The 25,451-nt window shown below is 53.9% G+C and overlaps 1 protein-coding gene across 39 annotated transcripts in view; it reads right to left on the reverse strand.

Moving 5' to 3' along the window:
- The window catches only part of TNS1 (tensin 1), a 214,210-nt gene that overhangs the window by 94,969 nt on the left and 93,790 nt on the right, over window positions 1-25,451 (reverse strand). For 32 of the 39 annotated variants that reach the window (XM_074010045.1, XM_074010043.1, XM_015432758.4 and 29 more), the window contains 7 exons: window positions 14,556-14,597; window positions 13,668-13,718; window positions 7,758-7,807; window positions 5,096-5,267; window positions 2,303-2,353; window positions 728-850; window positions 269-333 (listed from right to left, as the gene is read on the reverse strand). In XM_074010045.1, coding sequence (XP_073866146.1) covers window positions 269-333; window positions 728-850; window positions 2,303-2,353; window positions 5,096-5,267; window positions 7,758-7,807; window positions 13,668-13,718; window positions 14,556-14,597 — 554 coding nt within the window. Of the gene's footprint in view, window positions 1-268; window positions 334-727; window positions 851-938; window positions 2,354-5,095; window positions 5,268-7,757; window positions 7,808-9,017; window positions 9,350-12,613; window positions 12,780-13,667; window positions 13,719-14,555; window positions 14,598-25,451 lie in introns of those variants that run through there. The other 7 variants (XM_074010055.1, XM_074010054.1, XM_074010053.1 and 4 more) reach the window with 3 other exon arrangements.

Consider the following 25,451-nt stretch of genomic DNA (forward strand, 5'->3'; position numbering starts at 1 on the left):
GCTGGCCGTATGGGGTGCTCAGGACAAGGCCTGCCTCCCAAGCCTGCCCCACCAGAGCCCCCAAAAGAGAACTGGACTCTCTTCCCTCCCACCCTCTGTCCACAGGCTCCTGCCTCAGAGCTGAGGGCCCCTGAACCCGTCCTCATCGCTTTGCATTCCCTCTGTGCTTATCCCGTCACTCCAGGGAACAGAGAGGCTGTGGGTGGATGAGAGGACGGGGTCACACTGTCAATGTTCCGGAGGATGGGCGGCTCCAGGCCCCTCTTACCTGGCAGAAATGTTGCTGTAGTGCATGTAAGCCGCGATGACAACTCCTATCCTGCCTCGGTTTCCCTGAAAGAACCCCCAAACACAAAAGCATTTATTTCTAAGGCCAGCCCTGCTGCCCCAGAGCTTATCTAGAAGCCTTGGTGGAAAGGAATTAGGGCTGGAGAGAGGGGTGTGGATTTAAGGGAGAACATAAGGAGGAAGGAGGCCTCAGGGGAGGGAAGCAGGTGGGGACTAAGTCTCAGAAAAAACACATCTGATCATTCACTGCCGTGGACATAAGCTGATGTCACCTGCACTTCTTAGAGGTGCCCCCCAAGACAGAATCTATTATCCCCTAGAAAGAAAAATACACACAGACTTATATGCTCACAAAATCCAAGGATATAGGCAGGTACACACGATCATCCAAGGACACATTCAGGCACTCACACACACACACCCATGCCACAGCTCTGACCTTGTTGTGTAGAACAACGACATTGTGGGGGTCTGCGTTGAGCCATGTGTCCATGGCCTTACAGATGCTGCAGATCTTCTCCAGGGCTGGGGTGTGGAGGTCGGGCCAGCCAAATTCCAGTACCTACGGCCCAAGCCATGAGTGAGAAGAGGGCAGAAGCCCTGCAGAGTCAACCAAGCCAGCGGGAGCCGCCCACGCCACGTGCTAGTACCTGGGCGGCGGCCCGCAGCTGCTGGTTCCTGCCAGGACTTGGTTCCTCCCTGCCCACTGGTCAGCAAGGAGGCAGGGGTGTGAAGAGTAAAGGCCGTGCATGACCCAGTACTGGGGACCCTGGATCCAGGTCTTGGCCCTGGCAGTGACTCACTGTGGGGCCTTAGGCCTCATGTCCTCTTCCAGTCTCAATTTCCCCATATGTGTGTTTAAAAAAAAAGAAAGGCTTAGAGCTGATGACCCCAAGGTCCCTACCATAGAACTGACTTCCAACGTGCTGAGGGGCCCCAAGCACTGCCCTCAAGCTCTTCTCCCACGGACAGCTCTGAGGTCTGGCTCAGGCTGAGAGAGGAAAAAGCAAAGGGCTGTCTGATGTTCATGACTCTTTTCTAAGCCCTGGACACACAAACCATCCACTTTCCAGGCCAGTCAAGAGCAGCCTCAAGGACACAAAGGGCAGACCTGAAGAGCAGGCTTCGGGCCTCTCAAAACCTTTCTAGACTCACCAACTTTAAAGTAAAAGAGAACTCTGCAAGGACCCGTAGAGCATACCTAATCCAGCCAGGCCACTTTCAGAGGGGCGCACTGAGGCCCAGAGAAGTCCGTCACCCCCCCAGGGTCACACAGCAGCATGTACCAAACTCTCAGAGTTAGGAGCAGATGCCCATGACAAAGCCCGCACACAGCCCCCCGAGCAAACAGAGTAAAAAGCAGCAGCAGGGCCAGCCTCGCTGGCTCACGCCTATAATCCCAGTACTTTGGGAGGCCAAGGTGGGCAGATCACTTGAGGCCAGGAGTTTGAGACCAGTCTGACCAACATGGCGAAACCTCGTCTCTACTAAAAATACAAAAATTAGCCAGGCGTGGTGGTGGGCACCTGTAGTCCCAGCTACTCGGGAGGCTGAGACAGGAGAATCGCTTGAACCCAGGAGGCAGAGGTTGCAGTAAGCTGAGATCATGCCACTGCTCTCCAGCCTGGGCAACAGAGGGAGACTCCGTCTCAAAAAAACAAAAAAACAAAAAACAAAAAATGGCAGCTGGACGGTCAAAAGCAGCAACTCCCAACTACTTTAAATCCAAAAACTAAACATCTCACAATTCCAGCCTCACCCAAGAGATTCTGTGTACTCCCCAGCAGGCAGACCTGGGTGGAAAGTCACTGCCCCAAGCTTTGCTTTCTGTAATTTACATTATGGAAAGGATAAATAGATCATTTTCCATTTTCCAGATAGAAGATGGCACTCTGACTTTGAATAGGCTTTTCAAACTGTCACAGCATTTTCCCCAAGATTATTATGTGGGAACCGCGGACAGGGAGTCCATCTGTTCTTCTCCTCCCCCACCCCAAAACAGCCACTGGCTCACCTTGGCATGGAGCTTCGTGATGTCAGGTCTCCGCTCAGAGAGGTTGAACAGCTAGAAGGAGAAAAAGGAAGAGAGCATGAGGAGGTGAGAGTCAGGAGCGCAGTGAGGGGAGAGAGAACCATGGGCTGCTGGTCCCAGAAAGGATGGTGGCATCATCACCAACTTCCTCTGAAGAGCCCACGACAGCACCCAGCAGGGCATCGATGTCCTTCCACAGCCAGGGGCCTGGCCATGAAACAGCCATGAGCTCCCTGGACCTCCTGTACCTGCTCTCACTCTCTCTCCCCTGATAGGAATTCTATCCATACATGAACATGCAGGTGAGCCCCAGCAGACACACCATCACCAAGAGGAACTAAACTGTAGGTCCTCAGGATGAAGAGAGAGAGAGAGAGAGAGATGAGGACACTGAGCCACCCCACTCCATGAGCGGATATCCTGAATGGAAGACGAGACAGGGATGGAACTTGTCTCCAGTCCCGCTTGCCTCTCGTCACACTGAACAGGAATCCAGTGGTGTGAGATGATAAGTAGTTGGCAATCTCTGGTTTCCACTTCATACATAGACCTTAGAACCTCATCCCATGAGGCTGCAACTTCTCTGTCACCAGACATCCTCCATCAGAGGGGCAAACCATCCTGGGTGGTCCCAATCAGACCCTTGACATACCTCTCCCAGCACATGCTTTTCAATGCGTGACCACTGGGGTCCCATTCCTGACCACTGGAATCCCACGGAATTCCCCAGTCTCTGGAATTCCTGCCTCTACCTCCGAGGGGGGCATGCAGAACTTCCCACCTCCACCCCACTGCCCGGGAAACTCAAAGGCCACTGTGTCGTCTCCTGGGGAGAAAAGGGGACAGCCCAGTCTGGAATAGGCAGGATAGAGAGAGGGGTGGCAGGGCACCAAGTCCCCTAGAACCCTGGACTCCTAAAATCGGAAATAGGTGGATTTTCATCCACTCTTGCACTCTGTAAAGGAATACACTTTATTATGTTACAATAGCCATCACTCAATGAATGTCTGCCACCTGCCAGCCTGTGTTAAGGACTTTACATGTAACAGCTGGCTTAATTCTCTCACCAACCGTAAGAGGTAGATCTTAGACCCACTTTACAGATGCAGAAGCTAGGGCTTAGTGAGGCTAAACAGCCAAGATCTTGTAGTTAGTAAAAGGAGAGCCAGAATTTGAACCCAGAGCTTTCTGATGTTTAAAGCCAGGCTCTTAACAATGCCCCAATGCAGCTAACAGATGGGTCTCTACAGTGGTTGAATAGTATCCTCAAAATGTCATGTCCGCCCAGAACTTCAGAATGCAACCTTGTTTGGAAACAGTGCCTTTGCCAATGTAAGTAGTTAAGGATCTCAATATGAGATCAACCTGGATCTAGGGTGGACCCTAAGTCCAATAATTGATGTCCTTATAGGAAGAGAAGGCACACAGAGACACTGAAGAAGGCCACATGGAGATGGAGGCAGAGGTTGGGGTGATGCGCTACAAACCAAGGAATCCCACCAAAAGCTAGGAAAAGGCAAGAAGGGATTCTGCCCATAGGATTCAGAGGGAGTATGGCCCCCTCAACACCTTGATTTCAGATTTCCAGCCTTCAGAACTGTCAGAGAATAACTTTCTGTTATTTTGAGCCACCAAATTTGAGGTAGAGTCATCACTTGGTGTCTATGGGGGATTTGGATCTAGGACCCCTCCACCCCGCCGTGGACAGTAGATATCAAAATCCATGGATGCTCAGGTCTCTTACATAAAATATGTACTATTTGCATACAACTTGCATATAAAAAATGTACTATTTGCATATAACTTATGCATATACTTCCGTAGCCTTTAAATCATCTCTAGGTTACTTGTAATACCTAATACAATATAAATGCTCTGCAAATAGTTGTTCTGCTGTATTGTTTTTATTCGTATTGTTTTTTATTGTTATTTACTGTTGGGTTTTTTCTGAGTATTTTCAACTCATGGTGGATTGAATCCACAGAGGTGAAACTCGTGGATAGAAAGGACCACCTCATTTGTTACAGCAGCCCTGGGAAACTAATGTGGCCTCCTACATCCCACCTCAGACACCCTGGGGGCAGCCATCTGAGGTTGTATAGATCAGATCTGTGGGTCCAGTCCACAGGCACCTCCCTCTAAAATGGACCCGAGCCCTCCTCTGGGGCCAAGGACGGATCGGCCTTTCTGCGTTAGTGGAGACCACTGCCAGTACCTCTCTCCCATGTGCTAAGGTGACTCCTCTGGGCCAGGCCAAGCCAGGTGCCAGCAACCCAGGGTCCCTTAAGAAACATGTTGCCAAGACTCTGCCCTCAGACTTCTCAGAGGCACCGACCCTGTGCCAGCTCTGCCACTTCCTGACCCTGCAACCTTAGGCAAATAACCCCACCTCTCTGTGCTCCAGCAAGTGCCTGCTTGCTAGGGCTGCTGCAAAGGTTAAGTGCGTGGAAAGCAGTTGGAACAGGGCCTGGCTAGTAGCAAGCGCTCGATAACCTGAACTCTTATTGTTACTCTCTTCTCCTGGCCAGCACACACATGCACACACAGAGTTCCAGATGCCACATTCCAGCTGCAGCACACTGCTTAGAGCAGAGCTGGGCTGGAGAGTGATGGAAGACTCAGGCAAGAGAGCTGCCTGAGGAGAAGGGCAGATAAACAAAGAGAAGAGGGTGGGCTGGCACAGGGGCTGGTGGCAGGGATACCAGCCATGAAGAGGTGGCTAGCAGATGGAAGCATAGAGGGCACAGGACGATGGGCACAAGGCCCCATCCTCACCAGGTAGTTGCCTCCATGTTTGGACTTGAGCATCTGGGCCACCTCACGGAGGTTGCTCCGGAAGTTCTCCTCATTGGCTGTGCTGGGGAAGGAGACAGCGATGATCCTCTCTGTGACGTACACCAGGTCCAGCTCACAGCTGTCCTCCATGGTCCGGCTCACACTCATGTTTCTAGGGAGACAGCAGGCAGCAGAGGGTCCAGATCAGAATCCAGCCCACAGGGAAGGCCCCAGATAGCTGCACCCCATACACATCCTGTGTGACCCCCAATTGCAGTCCAGGGTGCTTGGCTGCTCTTCAACCCAAGGCCAAGGCCAGAGGCTTCCTCTGGCAAGGCCAGTGTGGCCAGCTTGGGAGTGCCGGTGAGAACAAGCTGGGTAGGGCTGGCAAGGACCTCAGGCCATTTCAGAACCAAACTGATAACACCAATTCTTGGTTCCCATCAGTCCACTGCCTTCAACCTGTGACTCCAGAGCTCAGAGCCAGGGCCAGACTGGCCCAGGAACCCGGAGCTCTGGCTCCCGACACTGTGACTGCCTAGCCAGGCAGAAATCTCCCGAAAGGCCCCAGACTGCTCTGGAACAGGAAAGAGAGCCTGCGCTGAACGCTCTCCAGCCCTGGAACGGAGCCTTCCACTGCCCGCCCCTCGCTCTCTCGAGTTGTGGAGTGGGCGGGAGACCTCTCAGGGGAGAGGGCAGCTCAGGTGACATGTTCACCTGGGTTCCAGGTAAGCCAGACCACAGCACACATTCCAGCCCTCCCGGAGGCAGGCTGACTCCTGCCCTTTGTTCCTTGGCCTTCTCCCCACCTCTGGCAGCTCCCACCGCCTGCCAGAGCTGCTTCTTGGCAGCAGCCTCCCTGATTTCTAAGGGCCCAGGAAACAAGAGGGCATGGAGCCCTTGCTGCTGCAGTGGTGGGTAGCTGCCAGCACCATGCATTTCCCGGAGAGGTGGGGAGGTCCCTGGGCTGGCCATCCTCTCCACTGGGCACCGGGTGAGGAAGGGAGGGGCTCACATCTTTACATCTCTCCCAACTTTTCTTCCAGAGGAAGGGTCCAGGATGCCCACTGGGGAAGCCCACCTCTTGCTTCTAGAAGCACCTCCCCCATCCTCCAGCTTTTTACCCCATCATCAACCTCCTAGTGTCTCGCTTCCCCTTCTATCAAATGCAGGCAGCACTCACATTTCGTTCTGCTAACCTTTCACCACAGCGGGATAAAGTGGAGAGTAAAGGCCAGTGAAAGGAATACCGCCGGGATATTTAAAAGTTACGAGGGCTTTCTGGCACTAGACAGAACAAGGCCCCGGATGCTGAAAAGCCGTGAAGAATCCAGACCTCCACCAGGGTTCAATCCCAGCCCAGGTGGGGCGTGGAGGTGGGGCAGCCAACGATGAGGCATGGCAGGTCCTCTCTGGTGGGATGACAGGGCCCCAAGTGGGATTGGGGACCAGCACCCGGGGGTAAGGAGCCCGGTTTGAGTTTGACTCTGAGTCCCGGCCACTTCTTGTCCCTATGGAAAGCTTCTCATTGCAGCTGTGGGGGTGGTGAAGTTTCTATCTCAAGCCAACTGCCTACCCAAGGACAGTTCTTGTAGGTGGTGACCAGTTTGGGACAAGAAGCCACGTGCACACATACCTGCAAGCAAGTGGGTGTGAGGGCGGGGAGCCTCAGCTAACTTGCAGCATCCCCTCCTCCCCACCCTCCAAAACCCCTCTCTGTCCTGGCTCCAAGGAAGAAACTAGAATGTCAGAAAAACTCGCAAGCCCAAGCTCCTGTGATTTCAGCCTCTCCCTCAACACAGGAGGGGGAGCAAGAGGTACTGCTGAGGGCCGTGAGTCAGACGTGGCCCATAGGGACGCTGACCTGCCCCTGTCTACAGGCTGGATCCCGGGAAGGACGCAAAGGCAGAACAGTGCCACCAACCGGACAGCCTCAGCATCACACTCTGAATCCATCTGTCCAGGTCTGAGGGAAGGAGGGGACCCTCTAAGAAGCCACCTCCAGTCCGTGGACAGCCAGCAGAGGGGCCAGAAACTGCCAGGGGCTTCCACTCTACCCCAAGGCTGGCATCCCCGATCATCTCAGGAGCCTCGGTGGGTGAAGGTGAGGCAGAGGCGGAGGGGAGCAAAACAAACTCTGGATCACCAAGACACAAAGTCCCTCGTGCATCCCCTTCCCCCGGCCCCTGCCAGCCTAGCCAGATAGGGAACTTTCCTTTTATAAACTACTCTGCCCAGTCAGAACCCCCTGTTTGCAGAGAGGAAGAGATTCAGCACAGGCCTCGATGCCCACCAGCCCGAAATGCAAATCCAAGTGCTGCTTCTTGGTAGCTGTGTGACCTTTACAAGTCACCTCATCTCTCTGAAACGCAGCTCTACCAAAGGGAATAAAATACGTACCTTGTGGGGTTGTTGCAAGGACTAGATGAGCTCATGCAGGTAAATAAAGACTCAGCTCAAGGGCTGGCTAAGAGCTCAAAACACAACTGTTGCCAAGGGCATCTGCACCCATCCCCTCCTGTGCCTTTCACATTTGCCCAGACTCCCCACCCGTGGCTTTATGGCTGCAGTCTGGAGCACCCAGAGTCAAGACTTAACAGGAACACCCACAGTGACCCCCCTGCTTGCACTCCCGCCCCCTGCCCCCATGGGCCAGGCATACCTGATGGGCTGGAGGTGGGGCTGGACACTCGGGGTGACCCTGGCGGAGCCCTGAGAAGGAGAGAAGAGAAGCGGCATTATGCAGGGGTGGGCAGGATGACGGGAGGAGCACACCAGAGAGCTGTCCACAGGAGCAAACACGATCCTCTTCTCCTTTCCCTGCCAACATTCCGACCCTGCCACCCTAACCCCTGCAAAAACACAGCCTGCCCGAAGCCAAAGCCATCAACACTGATTCCACGTGAGCGTGCCTGCCTGTGTGCAAGCCCCAGAGGGACGAAAGGAAGAAATCCTGAATGCTGAGGACTGCACCCCACCGGGCTGGTGCCATCCAAACTGAGGGCACACTCAACAGTTACGGACTCAGTGGAAACACATTTCACTTTGATTCACTCACCCACACAAGAGAAACCCCAAGAGGAGAATACGACTGCCACCACGAAAGAAACAGGAGCGATGAGAGTAATGGCGCCCCTCTGTCCTGCCACCATCACCCCACACTTCTCTGCTTGAAAGTAGTGACGTCAAGTCATTCACTTGAGTTTAGAGACCAGAACAGCCAGGTGGAGCATGCAGGAACTAAGACGAGGCCTAAGGTAGTGAGCCATGCTCCTGAGGGCCCACTCCCCACTGTCTGTGGCAGACAGTAGCCATCTCACCCACTCCCCTTTTCACAGCTGTCGAGTGGTACGAACTTAAGCAAATGGGCCCAATCCATCCCAGGGCAGCAGGATGGTATGGCGGGTGTGAAAGCACAGGGTCAGAGGCCCACAGACCATGGAGTTTGGATTCCAGGATCCTGCTGGACAGCCCTGTTAGTTGTAATGTAACCCCTCTGAGCCTCTTGCAATGTCACATGTAAAATGGGACAACCTTCAGGCTGGCGGTGAGAATCCAAAGGAGTTATGCATATAAGGCACTTCGCATCATGCCTGGCATTCGCCAGATGACAGCTGTTGTTTCTGTCGTTACTTTTGTATCAAGAAAAATGAAAAGGGTAGTTACAACCAAACATTCACCTCTATAGAAAATCAAAAACCTGCATCGCCTCTACCCATCCTTCCAGCCACCTCATAGGATGCAGAATCGGGATGCCCCGATTCTAGATTCTCAGACCTCCTGAGCCCATTGACACCGTCCAAACACCCATGTGCCTCTCGGAAAATGGCCTTTTCCTCCCACCAACTTGCAGCCTCTTCTTCGGGGAGACAGGACCACAATCTGCCAAGAAAGGAAGAAACTGAGGCACAGAATAACTTACCCTCAAGTCCCTAGGAAGTTGATGGCCAGGCAGGATTCACACTCCAACCCGGGGCTTGACCATGGGGTCTCCAAGAAGAGGAGACCCTGCACCCCTCTCCTGGCTCTGCAGTGCCTACGAGGCAGGATAGGTGGGCTCCGAGGCCCAGCTCCCAGCTGAGCCCCAAGTTAGAGCAGCTCTGCTAAGAGGGGGACCCTCCATCCAGCCTTCGGGAAGAAGGCTCTGCCCAGAGTCCGCTCTGTCCCAGCTGCCTCGGACCAATGAGCAGCCCCGCAGCAGTGAAGGAAGGAAGAGCCAAGTGCGGCTATCGGGGGGAAGTTTCTAAGTCTCACAGCTCTTCTGGCCCTGAGGACTCCAGTTTGCATGAGTCAAGCTTGGGGGTGGGGGGATTAGAGAAGGGTGGAGCTGGGAGTCAAGGAGTGATTGTGTTTGGTTTTCAAGACCCAAACCAGGCTGTTCCAAAACTACCCGCTCAGTGGAACACAGAAACCCAACACTTCATCTATCTCCATTCCACTAGTCCCTAATGAGGAGTCCCTGAATCTCCCCAGGCCCTAGGCCCTGCTCCAGGCCCCAGGGCCACCCTGCTATAAATAGCCCCTTGGGTTTCATCTGTTGCTGATCCGTAGCCACTTTTGGAGGAAGCCACCACAGCTGCTTTGAACAACTGGAAGCCACAACGGTAGCCAAGACGTGAGGTGTGGCCGGGAGCATGGGACCAGACCCAGGGAGCTGGAGAAAGACAATGGGCCATATTGAGATGGGCTTGGCAGGGGGAACTGGGGAACCAAGGGGAGCTGGGAGCCTGTAAATGTGCAGGGGTAAGCAGGACGAGCAGGGCAGCAGACCTGGCTCCCGTTTCCCCACCGCCCTCTTCCAAACGTTACAACACTCCACATTCCTCAGCCTCCCCACCCCAAAAAAAGCCAGCGAAGATAAATAAAAACTTGGCCCAAACAGAGTCTGGCCAGGCCGCCTCCAGAGGTGATAAGGCAAAGTCCAAGCCCGCTCTGCTCCACCGGGCGGGGGGGAGAGGGGAGCAGGGGGAGGAAGCCACCCTGGACAGTGACCCCACTGCGGAGGATGGGGGACGAACAGCTGGGACTGTCATCCCCTGATGAATCACTGGGCTGCCCTCTCACTGACGGGGCTTCCTGTTTTCTGCAAAGTTTGGGGGCACGTGACCCTTGCTGGCAGAGAGAGAGCAGACATGCACGGTGACACGTCTGAGTGTCGGTGCACACAGACAGAACTCAGAGAACAACAAATGGGCTGGGGCGGGGGGGTGCGGCATGTCAGCAAACACACCCTAGTGCTCCAGAAACACAGGTGACCTCACACGAGGGTAGCGATGGCGCCTTTGGAAGCATGCCTCATCGTGTAGCTCTTTACAAGCACGGTGGGAATAAGTCAAGGCATCCGGTCATCCCTGAGCCTCCAATCTTCATGCTCACTCTCTCATTCAGCAAACATCCACCGAGTGCCACCAGCTGTGTGCCCAGCCATGCTCCAGACACCAGGGGACAAAGGAAGTGAAGTCCCTGACCTCAGAGAGCTTGTATTTTACGGACCATGATACTCATCAACAGACCCAGCGGGAGGAGGAGAGGTTCCATCTCATTTACCCATCTGTAAAATGGGCCCCGTACAGCGCTCACATAATCTTCTGCCTACTCTGCATAGAACCCCTAGGGCAAACAACTACAGGACTTTACAAACTGTTTTAAAAAGAAAAATAAGTTCTCTGCCTGCCTGTAATCCTATCTTTTCCTCTCTGGGGATCACAAAGCACTTTACCCACAAGGCTTTGAACTTCTTCCTACCTCCTCTCAAGACATAGATCGATTATAGAACTTTTCATCCAACTCTCTAAACACCAAACAGAACTCTCCCCTATCCTCACCTCCAAAACACTGTCCTTCCTTTGCTGAAAGGGCACCATGAAAGGAGACTCCACAGCCTCCCGGACATAGTGTCTTACTTTTCTCACTGTCAGGAAGTTCCTCCTGGTATCTAACCCCCATCCTTCCTGCTGCAGATTCAGCCAACTCTTTTTGCCTTGGTCCTCACTGCAGGCAAGAGCTGATCACCACTCAGACACTACTGGGTCGCTCAAGGTCTATGACCCCAGGTTCTGTTATCTGCCGCCTTCTTCCCCGTCATGAGGCAAGGAGCAGGAACCCCCAGCCTTGGGTGGGGTTGGTTTGAAGCAATGCCTCTGTGGGAAGAGCCCTGCCTTCCTTTGAGGTCCACAGACCAAACACAACAGCTCAGGACCAAAAGAAAAGCCATTTCCTGAGCCCAGGTCCCCAGAGGGGCACAGTTGGGAGGAGGGTCTGTAAGCGAACACCAGGGGCCTTGTCAGGCAGCCAGAGATTGGTGACTGACCTACGTCAGGGGCCCGGCCCCGTTCCTACATCTCCTCTGGGGGCTGTGGCCAACCCCCACATAGCACCCCCTTCAGCCACACCCCTTCCCCTCTCCTTCCTGCCCACTAGCCTGGATTTTTCCAAAACAAAGTGCGACACAGCACACTGTCCACAAACTCCACTACACACCAACTCGGCAGGAGGAAAACAGCCATTCCTGCCTGTGAGTCCTGGGCCATGAGCCAGAGACAGCAACGCAGCTTGACAAACAGCCACATTATCACAGCAGCAGGCCCAGGTCCTCCTCCCCCGGGGTGGACTGCTGGAGAGTCCCGTGGCTGGGCAGGGGATTGGCTCAATGACCCTGGGGCCAACCCAACCTGAGACAGGTGACAGGAGCCTTAAAATTTAGGTTTTCTCTCCTCCTTTGCAGTACACAGGCCGTTCTGCTAACTGCTCACTTGCTTACCCTTCCAAAGCTCATCTTGTCCCTCCTCCCATATCCAGACAAGACAGCACACTTACCCATCTTGACACACAGGCACAGACATATCCATCCCAGATCACCAATACTTTCTTCTTAAAAAAGTCAAAGAGCCTCAGTCACAAATAAACGGCCACCTCTTTCTTCCCTAGGACCAAGGTCGTGCACACTCTTGCAATCAAAAGTTCTTCGTGATGTCCAACTTCACTCTCTCTTGCTGTAACGCTAGTTGACGGGATCCATCTGGCCCAGGCTGGGAATGTGGGGACAGCAGCTCTAGGATTTGGCTCCTGAGTGTGCCCAGACCATTGGCTAGAAGGCTTGGTTCACACACCATCACCCTGTCCCCTTGCCAAAGGTTAGGAGTTCGGGATAACACCAGACCCCAGCAGCAGTCCCAGGAAGGGATGGAGTGGCATTCACCGAATCATTCAGCAATGCCAAGCCTCTGTTTCCTCATCTATAAAGTGGACTCATAGGCTCTGCCATACAGGGGTATCAGGAGGATCTCAAAATAGCCAACACAGCTCCCAGCCCTTAGTCAAAATAACAGTAATAAGAATGGCTCACAGTTATTGAGCACGTATGATATATTTTGAGTACATGAAGCTTGTATATCCTTGGTAGTAGGTACACACAAAAGATTAGGTTCCCCCTGCACCCCAGCCCCAGAAACATCACAAGCAGGGACAAGGGCCCCTCCCCAGTACGAGTACCCCATGCCCAGAGGAATTCACGCATACCTTGAGCGGAGCCTTCCCCACTAATTTAAAAGGCATGCTCCCTGCTCCACCTGGAGAGGTCCCATGTGGCCCTTGGGATGCTGCCGCTTTGTAGGGCTGGACATGCAGGACGGCCCCAGGGCAATGTGGCGGTGGCAGTGGGCTCACCACAGGAGTCAGGCTGCCTATAGGAGCTGCCCCTCCTGCTCCCGCAGCACTCCCTCCAGGGCCCTCCCCACCGTGGGTCAGGCAGCTGTCAGATGATAGGGCCTCGTGCCATCAACATCTACCCCTGTGCCAACCACCAAAACCACTCCCTGTTCCTCTGCAGCCCAGGGCGGGTGAGGATGGAGGGGCCAGCACAGGAGGCACTGTCAGAGAGGGGCAGGGAAGAAAGGAGAAAGCCCCACTGTGCTGGGAGTCTGCCCCTGGGGTGTGGAGACAAGCCCAACCCCAAACGAGGCTCAAAGCACGTCCTGGAAGAGCCCCTGAGCCCTTCTGCGGGATCCTTCCATTTCAGGCATCCGCCCCTTCCCCTCTCCCCAAAATGGGAGGCAGGAGGAGCCCAGGGGGACCCGTGGACCCATCTACCAGCCTCCTCCTGAAGCAACAGCATCTAAGCCACACAGTGGTGCTTGCTATTTTCTAAGACTCTTGTCTCCAGGGAAGCAGGCCCTACCACTTCCCCAAGGACTAAGACGGCCCCAAGAGTCAGGGCTCCTTCTCTGCCTCAGCCCTCAGTTTCCCTTGCTGTGGTTTTGCGCATTTCCCCTTGCTCCCCATGGCCACTCATCACACACCAGCCTGCCGTAGCATGCCCTCTCTCCTCCCGCCCGGCCTGAGCACTGAGGCCTGGCGCAGTCGCGGACAGATGAGCTCTGGATCCCGCTTAGATGGAGGTGGCAGCCAAGACGAAGGCCCAGCCTGTAAGGAAACGGGCCTGCCCACAATCCCAGCCTCTCCTTCTACAGAGAGGTAAGGGAAGCCCACAAAACAAGGCATTATCCACCTTTCACCCCATTCCCCCTGGCCACCAGGGCCCAGCCCCATCCTTCTTCTCCCCCTCCACACTCACGTTGTCCTCGAGGCTTTTCCGTGTGTTTCCACCCCGGGAGGCTCCTTCTCCCTGCAGACAGAGAAAAGGCAGTCAGAGAGGGGAGGCGAGAAAAATAATCAAAACGCACCCAGGTCTTCCACCTGCTGGGTTCGTCAGGAGTGGCAGATGAGGAGGTTGGCAGAGGGGCCTGGAAATAACTTTGGTGTTTGTTTCACATTTCTTTGCTCATATCAAGGCCTCCTCAGAGCTAACCAAACCCTCTTGTTTACAACTCACCACCACTTCTGTGGGAGATACTGTTATTCTCATTTTGCAGATAAGAAAACTGAGGCACAGACAGGCTCATGCTTTGGCCACAGTCACATAATTAGAACCTTGGCGGAGTCAAGGTTTGAACTGAAGTCCTTCATCTCCAAGCCCATGATTTCCTGCTGATCATCACCAGGAGATCTCTCTCGGCAGTTAACCTCAGTTTCCCCACTGCGGAACCCACCTACTTTCCTCCCTTCAATCTTGCACATAGCCTGGAGGAAACTGTCCGTCTCTCAGCTAGGTCAGAAAGACCTGTTTGGAAAGATCTGCCTGGCTTTCTCACATTCTGCATATTTCATAAGGAAGCCCACATTTAACTACCGGCTGCTCCCTCTCAGCTCCCACCCCGCCTCTCCCTCTCTGCCTGCCCAGTTGCCTAGCAGCCCATTTCCGAACACGCGGGGATAGTCAGACGCCCTTCTCCCAGCGTCAGCAGCCACCCCACTACTTCCCCGCAAGTTCCCCAAATCTATTCTGGAAGCATTTCCCCAACCACATCTGTCCGCTCTCCCCCAAATCCACTCTCCACTTCTGGCCTTCTCACTCCTGCTCAGGCTGTTCCGGCTCCCCCCACCACCATCTGCCATCACTCACCGTATCCACTACATTCTTTGGTGTGTTCTCAGTGGTGATGGGCTGTAGACAGAAGGAGAAACAGCATGAGCCCTCAGGGCAGACATCCCAGGGATGGGCTCTCTCCCCATGGCCGGTGGCCCTGATGGGCAGAATGCCCCCTCAGACAGGGATGATGAGGCCAACCCAAGACTCAGGCATAATCTGGTTGGCCCCAAGCACAGGGGGAAGAGTGTGGCATGCGGAAAACCATCCTAATAGTGCTAGAACCATCCAGTTCTACAAACCTTCACCAAAGACCCACGCTCGGTGCCCGGCGTCAGTCCTCTGGTTCATACAGTTGCTGACCCTCAAATTGGAGGGGTCAATGACCTACAGCATCTCATTCATTCCCAAGAATCCAGGAGGTGAGTACCATTGCTACCTTTTAGCCCCACTCTACAGATAAGAAACTTAAATGACTGAGCCAACATCATCAACTCTAAGAGAGACGGCAGGATTTGAACCCCATGTTGGGGCTTTAAGTGATATCCCAACAGCCTGAAATAGTGCAGCCAGCCAGTCTCATTACTTCAGTGGGCTTTCAGGCCGCCCACCATTGGGCCTCACACACCTCCATTTCCAAACACAGAGGCTCTGCTCCATCAGCCCCGGCCCCTAAACCCTTCTTGCTTGTTCCCACATCCAGGTCTTTACTCGTGGAATGCCTTCCCCTCTTTTCCTACAAGGAGGGCTCTCTTCCTCCAGTTAGCCCTCCCTGGCCACCGCAGCAAGTGGGATCTCTTTCCCACCTCTGAACTCCAACCACCTCCCTGTCTGGTCCTCAGTGTATGAATAATCTCATCATGGGAACACATGACTTTTTTCCCCAACTACTCTTTTATTTGTGATTCTTATTCCACCTTCATCCAAAATAGATTCAAAGCAACATTTGGACCAATTCATTTGGAAACTCCCTCCTACCAGGGCAAATGTATGCATAGTGGGCCAACAACAAACACCTGTTGGCTGATCCCATTCCTTACCCTGGCACCCTCCTTTCTTCACTCAGAGCAACAGAAGGGCTTCCTACTAAAGATGGTCTGATTTCTCCCCATAGCAAGAAGAGAAGCTTCTTATGCCAGGTTCACCTCCTGACCAGAATCTAGGGCTCCGTTTCCAACTCAGTAAAGTGGTTATGGGGCCTCAAATTGGGCAGAAAGGCCTGAGCACAACTGCAAAGGTTCTGAAGCAGAGCTTGGCGAGGACGAGTGTGACCCAGGTTTGAGACCGTGTGTCTCGGCGCAAGAGGCAGCTGCTACAACCCCATCCCAAAGAGCTGAGGGAGGAGCTGCTCATGTCCAAAGGCAGGGGAATGGACAGAATGCCCCTCTAAAAGGTTCCCGCATCAGGGAGGAGGAGTGGGCCCAGATGGGCATGGAGGAACAGACTGGGCTGAGCGGAGGTAACAGTGCTCTCTCTGGAAATGGCCCAGACTCTTCTACCCCTACTGCCTGGAAGACAGGCGGCTGAAGTCAAAACTCCTTTCCAGGGGATGAAACTTCCTAAGCAGTTCAGGGCCAAGGCAGCTGGGGATGGTAAAGGGACAATGGGGTCCAGGCACAGGGGTTGGGGGACCGGGGCAAACCCCTCCCACACATCTCCTCCACTCTCCTCCCCACTGCTAGGTACACCCCCTTCTCTCCACCCGGAGTCTGAGGATGGCTCTGGAGGAGGAGTAAAGATGCCATGTTCTGCCCTTTCTCAGCTCAGCCCTAATCCTAACCCACTAATCCCCTAGCCCACTCAGGGTAAGCTGGAGCTCTTGGAGCTGCCTGCTTATTAGGACCAGGTGCTCCCCTCAGCCGCCAACAACCCAGCCCCACCCACCCCTCTACCAGGGACCCCACCCCCACTAGAGCAGTGTCAGCCACTCCAGGCCCTCTCCACCCCCCAGCCTTTCCCTTCTTTTGCAGGGGCTCTGTCCTTCCCATGTGGAGACCTGAGGGTGGGCAGAACAGCCCAGCCGCCTCATCTCAGAGCTGCTCTGGTCTCCTGTGGGAAGGAAGGGAACTCCCGGAAGGCAGACCACAACGGCACTGAGACACAAACCCAAAGCCCTCACTCCTGACCTGTCCGCTACCCAGCCTGCTAGAATGGACAGACATGGAATGGGCTGGACAAGCTAAAGATGATACACCTGCCCCAGGCCCTTTCAGGGCCCAGATAAGCCTCTTCCTTCTCTGGTTAAAGCCTCCTAATAGGCCTCGACCCTCAACAGAGCATGATCCCAGGGGTCTCAAACTTGAACGAGCATAGCACCACCTAGAGGGTTGTTGATACACAGGTGCCTGGGCCACCCCACATATACACAGTTAGACCTAAGGTGGGACCCAAGGACGTGCATTTCTATCAGGTTTCCAGGCAACACAGGTCCCAGATGCTTCTCCGAGAACAACCAGCCCGAGCTAACAGCTCCCTTGCCACCAGGCAGGACAACTCCAACTCAAAATCAGCTTGGGAGCAGGTGGCAGGATTTGGACCTACTGCTCCCTAAAAGACCTTGGCAGCAGACTGCTGGGGTCCACATGCTAATTCTCTCGGCTGCTACCTAACTATGCAACCTTAAGCGGGTCACCTTGTCCTTCTTGCTCCTCAACAGGCCTGCACAGGGTTATGTTTTGGGGATCAAATGCAATAAAGCACATAAAGCACTTAGAAGTGTACAAGACACTAGGAAGCTCTCAATACTTGTCAGCTATCACTATTATTTATCATCTCTACCCTTGGGGCAGCACTTCATATCCCTGAGGCCCAGGCCCTCTCCAGCCCACCCTGCCTCACTGTGACCCTCCTGCCCCACCCCTCCTGGGTCTGGCATGGTGCAGACAAGGGAGCTGAAGTCAATATTAGAAACCACAGGCCTCAGCAGTGCAAGAGAAACTTTCTCCTCCTGCCAGTGATCATCTGAGCACCATCCCCTTTGCCCCCACCCCTTCCCCATGCCAGCTGGAGGGCAGCCACATGGCGACGCTTGCCAGAGATCAGATGCCTTCAGCTTACTGGTTGAGATGCTTTCTGAGGAGCTAAAAATTTCCAAACCCCCACTCCCCACACCATCTAAACACCCGAGTTGTCCTGCAGTGTTTGCAAACACAGCCAGTATGCATGCTGCCCACCCTTCCTTTGCCCTCCAACCCAACTCTCCCAGGATTCAAGTCCTATTTCTCTGTTTCCCAACCACTGCCAGCCTTGGGGCTACTGGGAAGGAAAAAGGCATGGGACTGGTAACAGGAGGGCAGGATCCCCTGAGGCTGCCACTGCTCCATGCCCTGCAGGGAGACCAGAGCCAGTGGGAAGCCCTACCATTGACACTGCCTAGTGAGTCCAGCTGGCACTCCTGGGACCCTCTGGAACTGAAGCCCCTGACCTTCGTCTTCACTCCATTCCTGACCAGGATGTTTCTACAGCTACCACACACACACACACACACACACACACACACACACACACACACCCCATCCTTGCATGCCACTCCTAGGGACATGGGCTCTGAGAGGGACTTAAGACATCATCTCCTCCATCCCCCTGTTCCACACATGGGGAAATTGAAGTCCAGGGAGGTCTGATCTGTCGAGTCTTTCATGGTGAGGTTCGTGGCATGACTGGAGCTGGTTCCCAGGTTTGTAAAGCCCACTTCCAGGCTCATCTCACTGCCCTCACCCTTGGCCCCAGCCATCCTGCTGGCAGGGTTAGCTGGTACCTCCCTGCGGGCTCTTCTTCTCCTTCCTCCTCAAGTCAGCTGCAGAGGGATGAAGTGGGTGGAGCCCAAACACAGACAGACCCCTAGGTCTGACCCCACCCACTGCCCAGTCCCAGGACAAAGCCTGGAGCTTAAAGTCTCCAGGCTTTCCAAAGTGAGAGCAGCTGACTCACTGTCCCACCAAGGGTCTTCCAGAGTCCCCCTTACCTCCAGGAGGGACAACTCAGAATCCAGTTTAGGAGCAGGTAACAGGTTGCTACCTGAAAAGCAAGCCCTGCTCTTAGCGGGCCCCTCTGCTCTAGAGTCCCAAAGCCAGCAGTTAGAGCACAGCAAGGTGGGGACTAGGGCGAAGCCCTTGGGGCACAACATTGAAGAAGGCATCCCTCTCACTGTCTGGTCCTGCGAGTGCCACTTGCATAATCCTGAGAGTGATGACTCTTCAGATCTTACACCATAGAGGCCTCACTTGCCTGGCCCTCATCCTAGCCCTGGCCCTGAGATGCCTTTTCATAAACTTAGTGCAAGAACTACAACTATTCTTTCAGGGCTGGCAATGCCCGGAACATAGTGCTGGGCTCTTTGCTTTCCTGATCACCAGTCCTCAAAACCACCCTGGGAGGTGAGCATTACCACACAGTACAGTTTAGGAAACTGAGCGCCTGGGAGATGCAGTGACTTGCCCAAGTTTCCACAGCCAGTCAGTAGGAGAGCTGCTGTTTGAACCTTGCTCCTCACCTCCCCATCATGCTATCTCCCCTCTCCCTGGCAATGATCTCCAGGCAGTTCCTCTGATAACTGCCTTCCTGTGGGGAACAAGCTTTCTGAGAAGTGAAGGCTAGTTGTAGCAGGTCTTCTGTCCAGGTCCTCAGTAGGAAGACACTTCTTAACCACACTTCCACAGAAAGAATAGGAACCAGGCTGCAGTAGGAAAGACTGAGATCAGACAACAGAGAAAACTTCCTGAATTCGAGGGGTCGGGAACCACAGGGTGGATAAGGGAAGCTCCACATCCTTTCCTCAATTTTTTTTCCAAAAAAAGACATACATGCCCTCTCCACACATGCCTTTACCCTCCCCCACTGCATGGGCCTGAGGAGGGTCGAGGAGGGGCCAGGAGGGGCCTTTGTGCTGGAAGGTTGGGGGGTGGCTGCCATGACTGCCTGGAGGCTCACACAGGAGGACACGTCAGTGGCCTGCAAGGAGGGTGGGCTGGGAAAAATATATCTGTGCTGCTGTTTTGGAGGAAGGAAACAACAGGATGGGGGAGGTTCCCAAGCCTGAGCCCAGGGATGAGGGGAAGGGGACTGGGGAGGGGGGTGTGCAGAATGCGGGCTCAGCCTCCGGAGGAACATTCCGTCCAGAAATTCCTTACACCCTGCCCCTTTCCACCCTCCAACTCTCCCAACTCTGGCCCCCTGGGAGGCCTGGAATCTGGGCGGTCTGGGGGCCAAAAAGACCACCCCATGACATCACGTCTACTGCCACGGCAATGAACCGTGAGGTCACGGCGCACTGCCTATCAAGAGGGGAAGGAACTGGGAGCCGGCAGGGAGGGCTAGCGAGGGCTGGAATGGCCTCAGACCCAGGACCCAGAGAAAGTTATTCCAGGCTCACTTGTTTCAAAAATAGAAGCATAAGCAAATGCAGGGAAGGGGCTAAAAACAGAAGGGAAGGGCAGGGAAACAGCCTTCATGGGGCACTTGGAGCATGGCAGCCTCTGAGATGGCACGTTAGAGGCGTGGCCCCATTTAATCATCCCCACATACAGACCTATGAGAGCCCTTTATCAACAGCATAATTACAAAACCAAGGCAGTGGCGGAAGGCAGCAGAGGGAGACAGCTCTTTCTCCATGCCCCGTGCCTCCCAAGGCATCACCTCCCTTCACTGTCACAAGCAAGGGCTCTAGAAGGAGTACTTTGAACACCTTTCTGCAAATGAGGAGACGGAGTTTCCAGGGAGGGTGGCTGCTCAATGTGAGATCAGGTCTGCGCCTCTGAGTCTGAGACCTCTGAGGTCTGCACCTCCCAGAGCCCTGTGCTCTCCCCTCCCTCAGTCTTGAGAAAGTGGGAGCCAATGGGTAAGGGCTGGAGAAAGAGTGCTGAGCAGACAGGGCTGGCAGAGGACGCTGGCAGTGGAGCCTGCGACCCTGAAGTGTATCTGCTCAGTTGCTCCAGGGGCCCCATCGTCTCCCAGCAGGCCCAGGCCACCAGAGGAAAAAGAATAGGCTCCATGTGATTAAGGGGAAAGTTATGTCTGATTTCTTCACAGGGGAAGGATCTGGCCAGATCACGCCTGTCCTCAACCCCTTCTCCTAATTCACCTCGAGGAGCCCAACACCCAAATCCTGGCTGAGGCTGTGCAATGGTGGACACCCCCACTGCAGCCAGCTTGCACAGATTGGAATATTTTGTGCTGTTTCTTGTCATGTCCTTCACTGGTTATGGCTTTCCTCCCCGACTTGACCAGGCACTGGAAGCCTATGCCCTTCCTCCACACCCCTCCAGCCACCCTTGCCTATAGCCTTGGAGCCACACTAAGCATCTATGCCAGCCCTGCCCTCCCCGACAGTCCCTCCCTGCCAAGCCACCCTGAAACTGGCAGCAAACTCCTAGTTCTAACACTCTGCTTTGGGTCACTTCCCCACTCGGGGACTCAGGATAGCCCTTAGTGCTTAGCACGTCAAGTTCAAGTTCCCCAGTGTGGTTTGTGGACTCCTCCAATATCTGGCCCCTTCTCCCTCCAGCCACTCCACTGCTTACTCTCTCTTCTCCAGCGTGCAGCCTCTGGTCACAGCTGCTCAGTCCCACCAGGCCTATCACGCTCGTCCCTGCCCCCATTCCTGCACCCACACTGCTCCCACCACCAGCCCCAGGCAGGGCCACCAAGGGTTGTTTGGGCCCCGGTGATACAAGATTGCCCAGTTCTCTCTTCTCCCTAGCAAGACAGACTTGCCCAAAACATTTATACTAGATTGCCTGGCCCTCTTTCAGACTCAGCAATTGGTACCCAGGTCCTACGCCCTCTCTGTTTCAGCCCTGCTAACTTCCAAAACACCCTCCCTCCTTCCCTCCTCTCTTCTATTTGTTCCAGACTTAAACTAGGCTTGAACAGAAGGCAGGTTTCCCCAACCACCACAGCATGAGCAAATCAAGCAAATCACTTCCTCCCCTGAACACCAAGGCTACCACCTCTCGTCAAAACCCCAGAGTCAGGCACTATTTCCATAGTGTAGTTCTCTCTCTCCCACTGAACAGACGGTTCCCCAAGGTCAGGACCCTTCACCCTACTTGGACTTTTCAAAGCAGGGGTTACAGGGGAGGTGTTCAGCACATTCAGGGATGCCTTGGCCTTTGTGTATCTTGTCACTTCGTAACCCAGTCAAATGGCAGGACCTCAGTGAGCGTGAGGACTTCTACCCAGGCAGCTCCCTGAGGAGGGGATCTTCCATCAGCATGGTGCCTTATACCTGATAGGCATCAGTGAGAATGCTTTGTGTTTTTTGTTTGTTTTGTTTTTGTTTTTGTTTTGAGACGGAGTCTCGCTCTGTTGCCAGAATGGAGTGCAGTGGTGCGATCTCAGCTCACTGCAACCTCTGCCTCAGCCTCCCGAGTAGCTATGACTACAGGTGCGAGCCACCACGCCCAGCTAATTTTTGTAGTTTTAGTAGAGATGGGGTTTCACCATGTTGGCCAGGATGGTCTCGATCTCTTGAACTCGTGATCCACCTGCCTCAGCATCCCAAAGTGCTGGGATTATAGGCGTGAGCCACCATGCCCGGCCTAAATGCTGTTCTTTAAGAAGCACTTTGAACTCCTTTTGGCAAATGAGGAGACTGAGTTTCCTCCTCTTTCTGATGACCTTAACCTACCAAGTTCTACTTTGCAGAACAATGGAAAAATGAGTTTATTTGCCTTTCAACATATTCTCACTCCCATTCTGCACCCATTCCATGTCTTATCTCTCTAGGCAAAGCAGCCCTAGGGGTTGCTCAGGTTGGGGTTTTCAACCTCCCTCCCCATGCTCAGCATCCTTTTGGGAATGCAATGCTCAGAGTTTGCCCATCCCCTTTGAAAATCAGCCATTTTTTCAGGATTTCCCAAGGATGGCCACCCGTGGCCTGCCCAGTGCCTTGGGATGAAATGCATCAGGTCAGAGTTCAGGCTGACTGAAGTGACTGTACATCACCCTTGAGGGAGCAAGCCCGCACACTGAAGCTGAGTGCTCCACTCTCTTTCTCTGCTTTCAATTGACATCACACCCTTCTCTGCTTCCGTGAGGGAGCACAGTGCCTTCTAACCTCAGCTCTGACACTGGGAGACCTTCAGAAAGTCACTTAAGAAGATCAGGGCCTGTTTCCTTATCTGCAAAAGAACAGGATGGGACTAGATGGCGTCTACAGTCCTCTCCACCCTGTGGCTCCAGGTCTACTCCATGCCCATCTGTCTTCGAGAAGCACTGACACCTGTGGCAGAAAGGAACCCTGAAGCCCCAGCACATAGAACAGTGCCTAGCACTGAGGGGTCCTAAGCCCAGGGGGTAGGTGCTCAAGAGATATGTATTGGCAAGATGGCTGGATGGTTACATGGATGGACAGACCCTCCCCCACATCCCAAGCCTACTGGCAAATAGAGAAGCTAGCTGTTTAGAAAGAGGGGCCCAGGAGAAGTCCATCACCCAGCAACATCGCATACTTACATCAGGAGTAAGCACCGAGGGCAGCCTAGGGAGAAAAGCAGACCAAGAATCCACTCCTGACCCAGCCCTGCCACTGCGAGCTATGTGACCGTGAACAAGGCACCCAGTTTGCTCCATGCATTGTTTGTTCCTGTCTTCCCAGGATGGGCTCGGGCCTGCCAGGCTTCCACACAAGTCACTGTGGGGTCCCAATGGTCCCACGTCATGGAAAGGGCTTTGAAAACGGCAAGGGCTATGCAAGTGACAGTGATATCAGTCATTATTTGTGCTTAGGAGGGTGAACTCTGGTGCCAGACCACCGTGTCAGAATCCCAGCTCCCTCTTTTAATAGCTCTGTGGCCTTCAGCTTCAGTTCTTCATCTGTGACATTGGGATCATCACAGCACCTCCCTCATTGCACTGTCATCAGGATTAAATCAGTCTATTTTTGTAAAGTGTTTAGAACAAAGCTCGGCAGATATGAAGTTCCAGTAAAGGGTTAATCTCTCACTGTTGCTATTATTACTATTATGAGTGAAACCAGCCTCCTCGGACTCCCATGGTGTCCCTCTTCAATCCAAGCATGATTTCCTACTGGGCAATTTCTATTCCCCATTCACCTCCTCCCCTCCAGACCCCCCACCCCGACCTACAGACCTCCAAGTCATTCTACAGTGACATTCCAAGCCCCTGTGCTGGGCCTGCCTGGGCGAGGAGAAGCAATGTGCACACCATTCCACCCCCAGTCCAGCTCTCCTGCCCACAGAAGACCTGACATCCGCCGACCTTGGTGGCCAACCCATTTGGCGATCACCCTTGAAAAATTCCTTTGACTCTTATTTTTCAGAAGTTGAGAAAAGCTGCTTCAGCTCTTTCCAAGGATCAGGAGTGTCTGTGGCAAACAAGCCCCCTCGCCTCTCCATCCTGCCCCACCAGTGCCCCACAGGAGGGTGGTGACCCTAGGTCCCTTCTACCCAAGGCCTTGGGCAACATCTGTTGAGTAAGATGAAAACATGGTTGAAGATTAAGCCACTTTGCCCTGGCTGGCCCGGGCGCAGGCTGGGAAATGTGTTTGGCTGGCAGGGCCTGAAGCTGGGCAGAAATTCTATGTCTGAGAGGAGGGGTCCTAATCCCAGGGGTTGGAATTTAAGCAAGATCAGTGAGAAGGCCAGACGGAGAGCTGGAGCTGAACTGAGACATGAAGAAAACACAACACACAGAAGGACAGACACACCATGAAGGACAGGGAATGGGCAGGGAGGCTGGAGAGCAGCCTACTGAGGCTGAAGGGCAGGCAACAAATGGAAAAGGAAGGAAAAATACAAACCCGCCCTTTCCTCCCTCTTGTGAACCTGTTCAAAGCACTTGCCTCGCCCGCCCGTGAGGAAACAGGTGCTGAGTGCTCTTGGGGAAGCCAAACTTTCTCCCGGTTTCCCCTGGGCCACTTTCCCACTCCCCAGGGACAGTAGCAGAGCTTCCAGTTGAAGGCAGCTGCCACCCTCCCCCATGGCCCCCCACCTTTAGGACTCGACAGCCCCACCCATTCGCCAGCTAGGGAACAGGAGCCATAGCAGTCCTGTTTACTGAGTACCCAATCTGCCAGACATCGGGCTGAATGCCTTCCTTCCAGCCATTCAAGAAACATATATGGAGCACCTACCGTGTGCAAGGCAGTGGGGACACAACACTGAACAGAACAGATAAAACTCCCTTGTCGTAATGGAGTTTACACGCTGGCGTGGGCAAAGCCCCTTAAACAAGACAAATAAGTAAAATGCATCGTGTATCGGGGGCGATGCATGCTGAGGGGCAGTGGAAGCATGGAAGGGAGACTAGGTGCTGGGGAAAGGGAAATGCTGACCCTTGAATAAAGATTTGAGGTTCGGCCAGGCGCAGTAGCTCACGCCTGTAATCCCAGCACTTTGAGAGGCCGAGGCAGGAGGATCATATGAGGTCAGGAGTTTGAGACCAGCCTGGCCAACCTAATGAAACCCCATCTCTACTAAAAATGCAAAAATTAGCAGAGTGTGGTGTTGTGCACCTGTAGTCCCAGCTACTCAGGAGGCTGAGGCAGGAGAAATTGCTTGAATCCGGGAAGTGGAGGTTGCAGTGAGCCAAGATCGCACCACTGCACTCCAGCCTGGGCAACAAAGTGAGACTGTGTCTCAAAAAAAAAAAAACACAAAACTTGAGACTGGGGGAAAAGCCTTACGGGTATTTGCAGGAAGAGCATTCCAGGCAGGGGGAAATAGCAAGTGCAAAGGCCTGGAGGCATCATGTATGTTCAAGGACCAGCAGGAAGGCCAGATGGCTGAAACAGAGCGAGTGAGGCGCTGAGAAGGAGACGAGGTGAGAAAGGAAAATGACAAGACACAGGTGAATGAGAAGGAGCTGAAGCAAGAGGAAACCTGTCATGTAGGGCTGCTTGGGCCAATGGAAGTACCTGAACTTTTGCTCCAGTGAAATGGGCCAGCACTGAAGGGCTTTGAAAACAGGTGA

Source organism: Macaca fascicularis, chromosome 12 (genome assembly GCF_037993035.2).
Source record: "Macaca fascicularis isolate 582-1 chromosome 12, T2T-MFA8v1.1".
Taxonomy (NCBI): domain Eukaryota; kingdom Metazoa; phylum Chordata; class Mammalia; order Primates; family Cercopithecidae; genus Macaca; species Macaca fascicularis.